General features: G+C 40.9%; 1 protein-coding gene across 1 annotated transcript in view; it reads left to right on the top strand.

The window, feature by feature from the left end:
- The window catches only part of LOC136856865 (anoctamin-1), a 286,578-nt gene that overhangs the window by 66,717 nt on the left and 203,584 nt on the right, over positions 1-16,277 (top strand). Inside the window, exon 4 of the mRNA XM_067135069.2 lies at positions 15,786-15,857. Coding sequence (XP_066991170.2) covers positions 15,786-15,857 — 72 coding nt within the window. The remainder of the gene's footprint in view (positions 1-15,785; positions 15,858-16,277) is intronic.

Genomic DNA, 16,277 nt, shown 5'->3' with positions numbered 1-16,277 from the left:
TCATTTGCCAGCTGCAGTAGTTCTGCCACTATCGAATCTTCACCAGCTGCCTTATAATTCTTGAAGCTGTTTATAATGTTTGATCTCCTCTTTACAAGGAGGGGGTGAATTGGGTAGTTGTGGATTGGGTCGCACACAGGGAATCTTTCTTTTGGTTCCTCACAATTAAAAAGGTTTTCAAAGTACAGGGTCGTACAGTTTTCTATGTTGGTCAAGCCCAGCTTTCCATTTTCATCTCTAAAACAAAGGCGGGGGCCTTGTCACCCTCTCACATTAGTCTTGAATGTTTGATAGAAGTCTCTGGAATTGTTTTTCCGGAAATCTTGATCGATCTGTTCTAACTGCTGTTTCTCATATAGTCGCTTGGCCCTTCGGAAAGTTCTGGCTGCTTCTTTTCGAGCTTCACGGAACACATCGAAATCTTCAGATCTTCGGGTCGAGTTCCACTTTTTCCAGGCATTTGTTCTTTGGGTCAGCACTTTCATCACAGACCTCATTCCACCATTTATGCTTTCTCTTCTTAGCTGTCAGGATTGCAGTATTAGCTGCTTGTTGGATCTTGAAGGCGATGTCCGTCCATTTATGAGATTCAAATGTCAGTTGCTGGTGGTATTGTTCTAAGACATTTTGATTGATTTTTAACTTTTCAAAGTCGTATTTATAAATTCTGTTTCCTGGTTTCAGAGCCTTGTTGAGAGGAATTAAATTAATTTTGATCTTGGAGAGGTAATGATCTGAATCAAACTGAGCACCTCTCTGCACATTAACGTTCATTATTTCCTTAATCGCTCTCCTGGATATTGCTACATGATCAATCTGTTTTTCTCCATACACATTGCCTGGTGATCGCCAAGTTTTTTGTTTGCTTGCCTTGTGTTTGTAGAATGTTGACATAATCTGAAGATTGAAGGTGCGACACAGATTGATGAGTCTTATAGCATTTCTATTAGTCATTTTGTGAGCAGGATAGTTTACAATTGTTGATCTGAATTGTGGTTCTATTCTCAGCTGAGCGTTAAAGTCACCTAATAAGATCTTGATGTTCTTAGATGGTATTTTCTCCAACTGTTCTTCAAGAAGGTCCCAAAACGTCACCTAATAAGATCTTGATGTTCTTAGATGGTATTTTCTCCAACTGTTCTTCAAGAAGGTCCCAAAACTGTTCGACTTTCTCAGGATTACGTCTGTTGTCCTCACTGATTAGTGCATGCACATTGATCAGCGTGTATCCTTTGTTACCGCAGGTGAGAGTTAGAATGGAAAGTCTCTCAGAGGGGCTGAAGAAGTCCACCATTGAACTGACAACCTTCTTATGAACAACAAAAGCTGTGCCAAGTAAAGGCATGTTCTTACCTATTTTCATAGCCCTTTTGCCTTTATAAATCCTATACCTCTCAAAGTCCATTATGTCTTCATCTAGGTATCTTGTTTCTTGGATGGCTAAGATGGTTATGTTGTGTTTGTCCATCATCATCATCAATTCTTTGTGTTTTCCCACTTTCAGTAGTGAATTGACATTCAGCGTCCCAAAGTAGTATTTCTGTTTCGTCTTGAATTTTGTACGTGTAGTAATGTCCTCAAAGCATCTTCGCTCAGGCTCCCCAGAATCCACAGGCCTGATTGCACTCGTAGGAGCGGCAGATTCCCTCAACGAGTTAGTGTCCTTTTTGTGACGACATTCCATGATACTTGGTTGTTCAAACCAGTATGGGTCGGAAAACTCCTTCCCGGTAGTAGAACCAAGGTTGTAAGCCCTGGAGCTCAATAATAGGTCGCTCCTCTGGAGTCAGACGCCTTTCGCAGCCGCTTCACTGAAGTACAGACGCTGCTAAATGAAGATAGTTCATCCGCTTTATCGGCCGTTGGGACTTGGTTGTCGTCTTCCGCCTTCCAAACCGTTGACTATCTTCACCGTAACCCTGTTAGGGACCCTCGCAAGGTACTACCAGCCGGGCCAGCTAGACCCGGTTTTTTAAAGAGGTGTTACTCCTCTATTTGTGTTAGTTTAACTGAGGTGAAATATTTTGTTCCTTGTAATGTTATTGGTTGCATGTAGTGTTTTATATTAATGCTGTTGAACTCGTAATTATCTGAAGTGAGGAAAATACATTAATTTAGTCATGTTTTATAGCATTTTGGTGCATTGGGTTCCCACATATTTTGACGAATGAGGATTTTACTGATAGGTCATTTGGAAAGTTAGCAGGTACGACAGGTGAAAACTGCCTCAAAATCCATTAGGTTATTATTAAGATTAGTCTGCACAAACAAAGGCAAACATATATCAAGGACTTCATTTTGCAGTGATGGGCTATCCCTCATTGACGAGTATGATTGTCTTCCTGAAAAACTTAGTTTTTGTGAGATCTTAAGTGACTGCAGAGGCCAATCCTAGAAACACAGTTTGGTTTTTCTTCAAGAGCTCCTGTTGTTTTCTTGCATTGCGCTTGTCAGTTTCTGTTCTCTGCCTTTCTTGCTCAAAACGCTGAGTTCCTTCCCAGACATTATGACGCCAGACTGTGCGGTTACGTGTAGTAGCTTCCCAGTTGTTTTTATTTTTATTTTATTTGACACTTTTTCATGTTGGTTTTTAGTGCATCTTTGTAATGCTTTTGTGCTCTTCCAAGTTTTCTATGACCATCCTTCAGCTCCCCTCTAGGGACACCATGACCTTGATGTCGGTGTGGGAGTTTGTGTGCTTGTTGATCCCGAGGGCTGTGCCAGCTCAGGGTTTCCCATGATGGATAGGCCTCGGTGTAGGGCCAGACTAACAAGGTGTCCCCCGAGTTGCTTGAGAGGTGTCTGTGCTCTTTATTATTCATCACTATTTCTACCCCCTGTGCTCTTTATTATTCATCACTATTTCTACCCTTCTATTCTCACTTTCTTAAATTTCATTCCTCTTCCTGTCTGGCAACCCTCTCTGCCTCAGGTAGATTAGGTTAGTACAGAGGTTTTATCCTCCGCCAATCACAAGTTTTGGATCCTGGCGAGATGATGCATGGCTACTGGGAGAGTAGTTCCTAGCGACCCCCTCCAGATACCGGGTGCCCTCTGGAGTATATAGCCTTGCCTTCGGTACATCTCCTTGGCTCTGCCGAAGGTCGACCTCATATTTCCGGAGTGCTCATGGGACCAAAAATGGAACCTCTCTCTATTTCTTCTGTTCCAAAGGGTGGCACCCTTAAAAAAAACGCGTCAAAAAAAGGTAAGAAACGAAAGCGGTATACTCCAGTTCCAGTGAATTATGTAAGTGACGAACGTCTTCCTCGATTCCTAGTTGCTTCCAGGGTCGATGGTAAGAGTTTTCTTGATGAATGTCCTTTCATGATCAGCAATTCCATCGAAGAAATTGTTGCTGGTGAAGTCGACAAGATGCGCAAGCTCCGCGATGGATCCGTACTTATAAAGACATCTACGGCTGAACAGTCCAGACAGCTACTTAAAGCCAAGTTGTTCGGAAAGATAGAGGTGAAAATCGAGAAGCACCAAACCCTAAACTCCTATAAGGGAGTTATATTCCACAGGGACTTGGTTAAGTCTTCCGATGATACTATAATCCGGTACCTAGCACGTCACGGTGTAACTGACGTGAAGAGGTTGAAGAGGCTTGTGGGTGATAAGCTACTCGATACGGTGCTTTCATCCTTACCTTCGACGCCGAGACCGTACCTGAACGGATAAAAGTGGCAATGTATCATCTGACTGTTCGTCCATATATTCTGGCACCAATGAGGTGCTATAACTGTCAAAAGTTTGGCCACACCTCATTGCGATGTACAGGTTCAACAACCTGCGAAATGTGTAGGAAGTGCGAACATGCTGGGGTTGACTGCACACCACCACCTGTGTGAGTCAACTGCCCGGGTGCACATGCTCCAATCTCCAAGGAGTGCCTCACATTCAAGCAGGAGAAGAAGATCTAGGAGATAAAAATGCTGGAAAAGTTATCTTATCCAGATGCCCGGAGGAAGTTCAAGTCCATGGCTGCTCCGGAATTCTCCATCTCCTTCACTGAAAAGGTCGCAAACATGCGGATCACTCCACAGAGATTTGTACAGAACAGCAGTATTGAAAACGCATTGATAAGTCAAAGCCAGCAACAAAAGATAATCGGTGAAGAAACTGGAGTTATAACAGAACAAGGACCGAAAAGTGCGTTATTGCCGATGTTGCCTGGGAAGGCTGTTTCCCAGGAACGCTCGGCTGGGAAGTCCTCCCCCAACAGGGCGGGGAGAAAGACTTTCCCAAATAGGGCTGGAAAGTCCAGCCCTCCTTCCAGTGCCCAGATCATAAAGGAGGAAAAGGTGAAGCCACAGAGCTCCTTTAAGAAATTGGAGAAGCAGCCTTCTCCAACTCAATAGGGGGTCCCAGGATCCCCAAAGAAATCCGGCAAGTCATCTGCCAGCTCTCCTCCGAAAAAGAAAGAAACGGTGGGCAAGAGTGAAAGGCCCCAATGCCCTCTAGTTCGATCACTTTCTGGAGAACCTAGTTCTCCCAGGAAGAAGGCCCACTGTTCCCGATCAATGAGATCACCGTCCGCAGAAGGTCCAGTCACCGCGCCTCCTTCTTCTGAGGAGACAATGGAGACTGAACCACTCAGTGTCGTGGATGGTGATAGTGACAAAAACGATACCGACAAAGATGGCGGAACCTGGCTGGTAATAGACTGAGCGAAGTGCAAGAAATTGCTCTGAATTCGAAGCTTTACCTATCCACACAATGGCACTATTGCAGTGGAACTGCAGTAGTTATCACTGTTGCCTAGTTGAGTTACATCAATTGATATCCGTCTATGTGGCCTCCGTAGTCTGTCTACAGGAATCTCGTTTGAGACCTGGACACGACACAACTATGAGAGGATATCGTCTTTATTCCAAAGACAGAGTAGCTGTGGATGGTGCAGCAACTGGGGGCGTTTGTACCCTAGTTTGCTTCGACATCGTCAGCGAAAAAGTACCGGTTCGTACTCAGCTAGATGCATTTGCATTTCGCACTCTGTTGCCAGTAATGACAACGGTTTGCAACTTGTACATTCTACTAGATTACGACCTTGACATTCGTGCACTACAAGATTTGATCTCTCAGTTGCCTCCTCCTTTCCTCATGCTGGGAGATGTGAACGCCCGTAACATACTATGGGGTTCTCCATCTTCCTGTTCTAGGGGGAGGATGTTCGAGCGAATGATCAACCTGTTTGATCTTTGCGTGCTTAATTCAGGGGAACCAACATATTTCAGCAGCGCACATGGCACATTCTCACACCTGAATGTCACTTTTTGCAGCTGTGCGCTCCCCTGCTACAGTGGCAAGTACACGATGACCTCTGTGATAGTGACCACTTCCCGATAATTCTATCTCTCTTGAATCAAAGACAGTCTGAAGTACCCAAGCGCTGGTTACTTCGGCGGGCAAATTGGCCAGAATTTTCGAAATGCACAGTAATGGCTGATGATATGCTGGAGTCCGTTGATGACTATGTTTCTTCCATTACTACTAGAATTTTGGCTGCTGCGGAGGAAACAATTCCTTCCTCATCCGGTATTCGTTGCCAGAAACAGGTCCCTTGGTGGATGTATGTAATTGCAGCAGCCATACGTGACCGCCAACAGGCTTTTAAGCATTATCGTCGGAATCCTATGATGGCCAATCATATCACTTTTAAGCGTCTGCGTGCGAAGGCCCGTATTTTGAATCGAGAAAGTAAGAAAGCTACGTGGGTAAAGTATGTGTCATCCATCCTGGCACATACTCCGTCATCACAAGTGTGTACAAAACTCTGCCGTATTGTCGAAGTACAGAATGTGCCCTCAGTACCCGGAATTTCCATTAATGGAGATATAGTTACGATTCCTTCAGTCATTGCCGACCACATCACGTCACATTTCACAGATACGTCCAGCTCTAGGAAATAAGACTGCATTTGTTCCAATTAAGCGCGAAGCAGAGGCACACCATCTCTCTTTTGCCTTTAGTGCTTTGCATCCCTACAACGTGCCCTTCACGGAGTGGGAGTTGCAGAGGGTACTCACGCTATGCAGAGATACAGTTCCTGGACCTGAAAAAATCCATAATCATATGCTTAAGCATTTAAGTGACAGATGTCTCAAGGATATCCTCACCCTATTCAACAGAATATGGAGTGAGGGAGTGTTTCCATCTCAATGGCACGAGGGAATTGTGATACCAATTCCCAAGCCAGGTAAAGATCCAAAATTTCTGGATAGTTATAGGCCAATATGCCTTATGACTGGCCTCTATAAGCTATTTGAAAGGATGGTTAACCGGCGTCTTGTGTGGGCCATGGAAAAGGAGGGTCTCTTGTCTAACTACCTGTGTAGTTTTCGCTCTCATCGGTCTGCGACTGATCATCTGGTCAGACTGGAGAGCGCCATTCAGGAGGCCTTTCTCCTGAAGGAACACCTAGTCGCCGTATTTTTTGACCTGGAGAAAGCTTACGACACTACCTGGCGATATGGGATTCTCTCCACACTACACCAGTAGGGATTTCGGGGAAATTTGCCAACGTTTATTGGGAACTTCATGTCCCTCTGTCTCTTTCGAGTCCGAGTAGGGAATGCATTTTCTCAATATTACGTTCAGGAAAATGGAGTACCTCAGGGATCGGTACCGAGTGTCACACTGTTCGCAATCGCCACCAGCAGCGTAGTTGCCACTGCTGGGCCCGCAGTCGTTCCATTGCTGTATGTAGACGACTTAGCTCTACATTACAGCTCCGGAAGGGTGGCGTTTGCTGAGAGACAGCTACAGCAAGCTATTAACCGAGTTGACAGATGGACCCTGCAACATGGTTTTCGATTTTCAGCAGCAAAAACCTCAGCTGTATTCTTCTGTCGACGTCAGCCTGTGCATCCTGAACCAGAGCTCTGCTTGCAAAACAGTGTCTTACCAGTGGTTGACACCTGTAGATTCCTGGGTCTCCATTTTGATAAGAGACTTACGTGGCAGCCTCACATCCGTCAGTTGAAGGTTGCCTGCATGAAGAGACTTAACATGCTTAAGTTTCTCAGCGGCACTTCGCAGGGGGCTGACCTTGCGGTGCTGCTACGATTTTACACGGCGATGGTCCTCTCCCAAATTGACTATGGAAGTGCGGCTTATAGCTCAGCATCAAAATCTACGTTGAGCCTTTTAGACAGTATTCACCATAGTGGAGTAAGGCTGGCAACGTGCGCTTTCCGTACTAGCCCCATTCCCAGCCTACTCGCTGAAGCGGGAGTTCCACCTTTAAGGATAAGAAGGCAGCAGTTACTTCTCACGTATGCTGCCAAAATTCGTGAAATGCCGCTGCATCCAAGCTATCAATGCATCTATCGTACCCAATAGCACCAGAGGTGCCAAGACCGGCCAAATGCCACACGGCCGGTTGGGCTTCGGATTGATAGTTTGTGTCATGATTTGAATATCGATATCGGTGGTTGTCTTGAACAAACTCTTAGCGAGGTACCTCCATGGTTGGTTCTGCGACCGGATATACATCTAGATCTGCTCTGTGGACCCAAGGTGAACACGGGATTCCTCTGTTTATCGGAGGTATTTCCAGGACTTCGTTCATCAATATCCGGCTTCAAGACATATCTTCACGGATGGTTCTAAAATCGGAGATAATGTTGATTGCTCTTTCGTCATTGATGATATAAGCACGAAGATCTCGCTTTCGAGAGTATGTAGCTTGTATACTGCAGAGCTTTACGCCATCATAGAGGCTCTGCTTTGCACTGCGTGACAAAAGAAGCCACTTTCTTATGTGTACCAATTCGTTAAGCTCTCTGCAGTCTATTGAAACCTGTTTCTCGCAGCACACACTGGTACAGCAGATACATGACCTTCTAGCCAAGTTAAGGGATTCTGGCACCAGAATCACTTTCGCGTGGCTTCCTAGCCACGTTGGGATTGTGGGAAATGAACTTGCGGATGAAGCTGCAAAGGAAGCTGTACTTTTACCTCCAAGACCAGTCAGTGTACCTGCTAAGGATATTTGTTCTCAGCTACGTCGAACCATCTTGGCGTCCTGGAAATCGGAGTGGCTAGCTATCCGAACTCCCAACAAGCTGAGAGCAGTTAAGAAGACAACTACCATGTGGCGGTCCTCTTTCCGACCTTCACGGAGAGAGGCCGTCGTATTGTGCAGGCTGAGGATAGGTCACTTACGATCCACGCACTGTTCTCCTAAAGAAGGAAGACCCCCAGTGTGTTCATGTGGTGCTGACTTGACCGTGGCCCACATCCTCACAGAGTGCGCCGATCTCTCTGGACTACGACGGAGCCTCGGCCTGCAGGAAACACTTGAATGCATACTAGCCGATGACGCGATTACTGCTGATCTTGTCATCCGCTTCATGTGTGACAGTGGACTAATCAAAGGTATATAAATTACGAGTGTACTGTTACTCTGGGAACGCAAGTTCCCTTTTGATTCGTTAGTAGTTTTTTCGGCCTAATTCTATATTTGTTTTTGTTTTATCTTGTACTGTGTTTCCAAATTCCTTTGTTGAATAAATTTTTTTTTTTAAATTTTAAATTTATTTTCCACTAATTTGTTCGGAGAGGATGATTACCTCGTTGTACTTCCTCTTAAAACAAAAATCACCACCGCCATCACCATCCTTCAGCTGGGAGTACATAATTTGTTCTGGGAGACGGAATTCAGGCATGCGAATGATGTGGCCTGTCCAGCGAAGTTGTTGCTTGATAATCATGGCCTCAATGCTAGTGGAGTTACGTTCTTCCAGAATGCTGATGTTAGTGCATCGATCCTTCTCAGGCAACGTTGATGGTATTTTTCCAGGCATCGTATGTGCCATCTGTACGTAGTCCACGTTTCGCATCTGTATGAAAGAGATGGTATAACGGTAGCTTTGTACTGGTCTGAGTGCTGGTATTAGGATTATCAAAGAACCCGAAGACAATCAAAAGCCATACTAGCACATTTGAGGCGATGTTCTTCAGAACTTTGCCTTGGACTGTGATTGTAGGACACACGGAGGTGGAGTTGGGTGCAGGCTGGTGAAGGATCTGCGTCTTCTGCATGTTAAGGCTTAGACCAATACTTGTATACGCTTCCTCAAATGTGTTTAAGATTGCTTGTAAATCTTGTTCTGAGTTTTCAAGAACAACATTGTCATCAGCATACTGAAGTTCGGTGATGGATGTAGTGGATTTTTTGGTCTTGGCTTGCAGTCTACTGAAATTGAATAAACCTCCACCAGTCCTGTATTCATTTTCTATGCTTTTTGGTAGTTTCCCATCAACAAGATGAAGTATAGTCCTGATAAATATTGAGAACAGAGTGGGAGCTGTCACACAACCTTGCTTCACACCTGCTGTGATTTTGAAATTTTTTGCAGGATTATTGCTGACAAGAACCATGCCATTCATATTATCATGCAGCAATCTACGAATATTTATGCTCTTCTGAGGACAGCCTATCCTTGCTAGGATCTTCCACAGGGCAGCTCTTTTAACTGAATCAAAGGCTTTGGCAAGATCTATCAATGCCATGTACAGAGGGAGATGTTGTTCTTTGCATTTCTCCTGCATTTGTCTAGCATAGAAAATCATGTCTGTTGTGCTGCGATTGGGTCGAAATCCACACTGAGTTTCAGGTAAGCAGTCTTCAGTGAGAGGCATCAGGCGGTTGGATAGAAGTTGAGTGAGTATTTTCCCAGCAATAGACAGAAGGGTTATTCCACGGTTGTTACCACAGCCAGTTCTGTCTCTTTTTTTGAAGATTGTAACTCTCAGAGCATATCTGAGATCAGGAGGTATTGTTTTGGTGTTCCATATTTTGACTATGAGCATTAGTGGATGTTTAGCAATTTTGCAATGCGATTATAATATATATATCCAGTGTTAAATTACATTTGAGTATAAAGACTTCACTTGTGATTTTAAGAGCTGAATGTTATATGCAGATGGCTAACAAGTCTTGTGACAGTTTGTTTTCTGGAAGTACGAGTCTTTTCCAGTAGGATATGCATAATGCTGCAGATATTGTAATGTGGAGGCGGGTAGTAGGTAAATAAATACTTGACTGGTAGTGTTGACTCTGAGGTTTATTAACTACCGTAACACTAATTGCTATACAATTACAGAGTCCCACAATCACTCTAGTTAGCGATCTCTCTCTCTGTTCTCACTGTTAAGTCACTCCAGTTATTCTGTCTAACACTTACAAGCTAAGACGCTACATGACACACACTTTTGTAACCGTCTGTTGGAAGCGCACTTCACTATTAACTCGCTGTACAATGTTCACAGCCGCACACTTCACAGTTTACTTGTGCTTAACCAGTCTCACAGGTCTATATGTAGTACAAGGTTCACACCCTCATGGCAATCTTCTTTCATTGTCCCCCATCGCTTAGCTGTGCTGTTCCATCAGTTCACATGCAGCACTAATGGCACTTGGTCAGCACTGTCCTCAGCTGCACTCCACTGAACCATCTGGATTGCTGGCAGAACTGAGCCCACACTGAACCATCTTGCACTTGTTTGGCCTGCCTTAAATAGGGAGGCCAGCCCTTTCAGATATTTTGCGAGAGTAGAATCTCATGGAGCTCTCTGGAAATCAAATGCTCTGGTAACACCTTTAGAGTCTTTTCCTATACTGCTGTGAGGCCTACAGTGATGTAATGGGCAACGACAGTAGTGGTGGCAAAGGGGCTGTCCTTGCACACATAGCTTGTCTCTGAGTGGTGACGAGAGCGCGGGGCGCACTCAGTGACATTGCGTGCGGCTGAAGCTAAGCTAACATGATATTAAAATGGCAGATGTCACAATATTGATTGTTTCTGAATTATTTGAGAAGTAGTGTATGGTAAAGAATTCAATTGATACATTGATTGATATAGTTGTTTTAAGGCAACTCTCCGGAGATATTTTGGTCATTTTGGCAAATTGTTTTAAATGACTGAAATTGAAGGGATTGAGTTTCTTCTTTCGTGTCACAAAGTTATTGGTTGAATTCAAACAATTTATCACTTTAATAATGCTTTGTTTGCCAGTCTGCACACAGCAGAAATGGGCGTGGCATCTGCTGAACTGCTTTATTAGATAATGCATTGTCATCTTTCCACTCAATCAATATGCCTGTTCCTTGCAATTATGCATACATGGGATTGGCAAACAGCCCCACCTCCCACTTCTCTCGATATATTTATACAGAATCAAGCTGTAAGATTTACCATATTTGTAATGAATTTATAAAATCTGTTACAGACTAATATTTCAGTACTGGAATGTCACTGAGCAACATTGTATGCTTGTATTTTTATTCCTGATGGTACTACAATAGTTCTGACAACTATAAGTTTTGTTATTCTTGTATGTTCAAACGTTGCGATCAACAGTATTCTGTAAGAAAAAAGTCAGCTCCCAGATTAAACTGTCTTTACATCGGTCTGTTTTCAGACCAGCTTTGCTTTATGGGAGCAAAATCTGGGTGGACTCAGGATATCTTATTCATTAGAAGTTACAGACATGAAAGTAGCAAACAGGTGGGAAAAATGGCAGGAGTGTACTCGGAATGAGGAGATAAAGGCTAATTTAGGAATGAACTTGATGGATGAAGCTGTACGCATAAACCGGCTTTGGTGGTGGGGTCATGTGAGACGAATGGAGGAGGATAGGTTACCTAGGAGATTAATGGACTCTGTTATGGAGGGTAAGAGAAGTAGAGGTAGACCAAGACAACGATGGTTAGACTCGGTTTCTAACGATTTAAAGATAAGAGGTATAACACAAACTTTAGTACGATATATCTCCTTATATAAATTATGTACAGAAAACTCTATATGTAGTGCTTTTTAAAGAAGTATTATCTACTTAATTACAAATGTCCATTAACATGTTAATTAAAATTCATTTAAAGAGTGGAATAAAAAATTTCAAAAATAAATTTTACAAAATTATTTTGGAGTAAATGTTAATTGTATCTGAAAGAAATGTTCCTGATATCTCTACTTTTACGTAGGTGACATTCCCACAAAGTTTTGTGAAAATCCATACATTAGGTGAAAATATCTGTTTATCTCAGGAGTTACAATTCTCATGTTACGTCCGTATTGAAATGTACGTAAATACAAAGTATGTTACAAGTGTTATTTTTAATATCTACCTATTCAATACAAAGAGATCTTTTTATGATAAGATTTAATTCTTAATTTACTAGATCTCTTTGTATTGAATAGGCGGATATTAAAGATAACACTTGTAACATACTTTGTGTTTATCTCAGGAGTGCCGCCTTAAGAGACAGTACAGAGAGATCATTAACAAGTCCAGCAGATATTAAGAGATAAGAATTTCATATTGTTCCGTATTGAAGTGAGTTCAGTATTAAGTTGAAAGAGTGTATATAATGGTTCCACCTTTCAATACTATTAAAATATACCGGGTGAGTTGGCCATGCGCATAGAGGGGCGCAGCTGTGAGCTTGCATCCGGGAGATGTGGGTTCGAGCCCCACTGTCGGCAGCCCTGAAGATGGTTTTCCGTGGTTTCCCATTTTCACACCAGGCAAATGTTGGGACTGACCATAATTAAGGCTACGGCCACATCCTTCCAACTTCTAGGCCTTTCCCATCCCATCGTCGTCACAATACCTATCTGTGTTGGTGCGACGTAAAGCAACTAGCAGAAAAAGAAAAAACCTATTAAAATAAGAAATGTAAGTTTCTACTCTTATTTAATTAAAATTGGTACCAGGTTCAACCAGTATACATGGTCATCATCAGCCAATTACAAATAAGTGTAAGGCAATGCATAGAAAAATAAAATGCGAAGTTTAATTAATTCTGTTTGGTTTCTGCTAGTGAAGCACTAAAATCTTTAAAGAGCACTTTGCATTGAAATATAGCCAAAAAATGCAAATAAGATGCACAGGGAAAAATGAAGTTTGGATGATGCTGTCAGATGCAGTTTATGGAGCACTATAACACATAAGGGAGCACTGTGCATTGAGATTTCGAAGTTATGTAGAAGTCTAAAGTCAAAAACATATTTTTAGTTGTAGTTTATGAGGCACTGTATAATTTTAATTATCAGTAATGCGTGTCTATGAAGAAGTTGTAGATCAAATACGTTATTGAGACATATATGGTAGAAAGCACTGTGTGTGAAAAAGAATCAAATACGCACTTAAATGTAGTACGGAGTAAGTACTTGAAGAGTTCAGTTGCAGTTTATGAGGCACTGTATAATTTTAGAGATTAGCACTATATATCAATAGATCCAAACATAATGAAGAAGTCGTAGATCAAATACGTCAAATATGTATTTAAAAGTACAGAGTAAGTTCTTGAAGAGTTCAGTTGAAGTTTATGAGGCACTGTATACTTTTAGAAATTAGCACTGCGTGTTGATAGATCCAAAAATTATGTAAAAGTCGTAGATCAGATATGTACTTGAAGTACGGAGCAAGTTCTTGAAGAGTAGATCGGCAGTGTGCTTCCAAAAGTTACATAAGTTAGATTAATGATGTTATTGAAAACAACAACATGGAAAACAATTGTGAAGAGAAAAAAAATACTAAAAAGCGCAATACTGGAACAGTTGAGGAGCGTAAATGACGTAGCGTGATATATCTTGAAGGTCAATCTTAGAATAGCGTAAAGTTTAAATTTGAAAGTTAGAGTGTTCAAAATCATTAGAGATGTTAGAAAATGTGAATCAGTTAGGAGAGTGGGGGAAAAAATGTAATAAGGAAAGAAAAATTTGAGGTAGAAAAATAAAGGATAAATAAATAAAGGGAAGAGAAGGGAAGTAAACGAGGAAGTGAAGTAGTTTAAGGTGGATTAGGAGGATGGGTTATAGAAAGTGGAAATTGTTGGTAGGAACTATATAAAGTCTGGAATATTGAATTTGGGTTTGTAAAATTAGCATTTTTGATGAAGCGGATAAGGAAGTCGATTAACATATTAGGTTTTTCAGAAATGTCTTTTAATTTAAATTGGGGTTGAAGTATTGGTCAAGATGATTAAAATAATTTTCAGTAGTGTTTAGAAGGGGGTCTTTGTTAATAACTTTTAGTATTTTTAAGTCTTTTTCAATACTGGTGAAATTATGATTAGAATCTTGTATGTGTTGTCCTATTGCAGAGAATCTGTTGTATTTTATGGCATTGATATGTTCAGAGTATCTGATATTAAAATTACTTCCTGTCTGTCCAATGTACAAAGAGCTACAGTTATTGCATTGGAATCTGTATACCCCAAAGTTAGAAAAAACATTAGATTTATTAATTCAGTTAGAGTTGTATAATAAATCAAGATTTCTGTTATTGGTTCTGAAAGATATTTTCTTGTTATGTTTAAAAAAAAAATGTTAGTTATTTTATAAGCATTTTGGGAGAAAGTAAAGGTGGAAAATGCAGTGGGTTTGGTTTTATCTTTTGTTAATGTGGTTTTGGAGTGGTGTTTGAATTTATTAATAATACGGTTTATGATAGAGTTGTTAAAGCCATTTAATTCTGCAATAGTATGGATGGTGTTTAATTCATTATTTAAATCTTTTTTAGACATTGGAGTGTTAAAAGCACAAAAAATTAGGCTGTTATAGGAAACTCATTTATGTGCTTGTGGGTGTATAGAATCTTGCCGGATAGAGGTTGCTGTTAGAGTTGGTTTCCTGAAAATTTTGTAAGTTAAAGAATAAGGGTGTCTGGTAATACTTAAGTCAAGAAAATTAAGGGTTTTATTATGTTCAGATTCAAGGGTAAATTTAATGTTAGGGTCAATGTTGTTAAAAAGAAGAAGAAGAAGGGTGGAGTCAGCAGTGGATGATTCTTCATTTAAAATAACTATTGTGTCATCGACATACCTAGACCAAAATAAGATGTTTGAGAAATTATTATTATTATTAATTTTTGTATTTTCCAAGAAAAATGAGTCTGTTATAGGAAGCTTGTTTATGTGCTTGCGGGTGTATTTTCCAAGAAAATACAGAATGAACATATGTTGGTCCTCATTGTCAGACACTCGAGAAAAGGATTTTTTTCTCAACTTCTGAGGCCTACTAATGACAAAACATAGATATACTGATACTGTATTGCTGAAACCAAATTTCAGCCATCACATAGTACATGGAAACATTGTCTCCATGACCAATGGAAGCTTGTCAGAGATCAAATGTGAAATTCATGTTCGTAGTTTATTTCAACATTCAAATTTATGCACAGGATCAAACTGTTAATCAATGGTTTTGTCTGAGGTTGACATCTTAAGGAAATTAAGACAAGCTTGAACTCTGATGAAACAACTCGTGGTTTATTCATCAAGATAGTGTACTAGCTCATGTACTTTGCAACTTCTGCATAAAAATAGTTCTTTGCTGTCTGTATTTGCATGACCTGGCCCTAAAGACTTTATATTTCTGAAGTTGAAATCTCTGTTGAAAGGGTGAAGATTATCAACGGTAGAGTAGATCAAACAAAATTCTTCAGAGGAAGCTGTGCATAATCTTGGAAACAGCAGTTCAGGACTGTTCAGAGGAAAGTAGTTTGAAAGAGTCCATGCTAAATTTTAGACAAGTTCAAATATTAAAAATATGTGTTAAACCCATTTTCACACTCTGACTCTCTTTGTTTTTGCTGTACAATTTTATAACCACATCGTATGCAGAATTTTTCTCCAATTAATTATTTTGTACCTAGTACGTCATTTTACCAAGTTTCTATTGGTGACTTACTTGATGTCTACTTATTCTTGCATTTGAAATTTATTCTCCAGATTTTTATGTTGAGTTACTCTTTTGTATTTCCCTTAGGAACTATGCCGGATGCAGAAGGGCGCAAAAAAGAATCCTATCTTACATGCAACCATGTATATCTCTCAGAAGGTATTTAAAAGTTTTGTCTGTGATGTGGTGTTGGTACTAATTCTGTGTGGAGTAGAGTTTAGTGTGATCGTTGGATTTCTTTAATACACTTGCTACTTTCTGCAATAGCCTACTGAAGGAACAGGTGGGATGCTGAAGTTACATGAAAGAATAAAGATAACTGAAATTATTTAAATGAAAGAAGATAGGTTTTCGTAGTGGTTTATTTCCCTTATATTGCACATGGTTACCATATGTCCGCATTTATGCAGACATGTCTGTCTTTTCGGTGTTTAATGCAGCTTCTGCATACATTTTTATGATATATGCTAATGTCCACATTTTTCATTTTTGGGAAGTATGATCTTTATGTTTTTGTTTTCATCTTGTATAATCAATGAGTTATACATTTTTATATTGATAATTTAATTACACTGTTCG

Source organism: Anabrus simplex, chromosome 1, assembly GCF_040414725.1.
Source record: "Anabrus simplex isolate iqAnaSimp1 chromosome 1, ASM4041472v1, whole genome shotgun sequence".
NCBI classification, from domain to species: Eukaryota; Metazoa; Arthropoda; class Insecta; order Orthoptera; family Tettigoniidae; genus Anabrus; species Anabrus simplex.
Note: the sequence above shows the minus strand (reverse complement) of the source record. Positions and strands in the feature narration are given on the sequence as shown.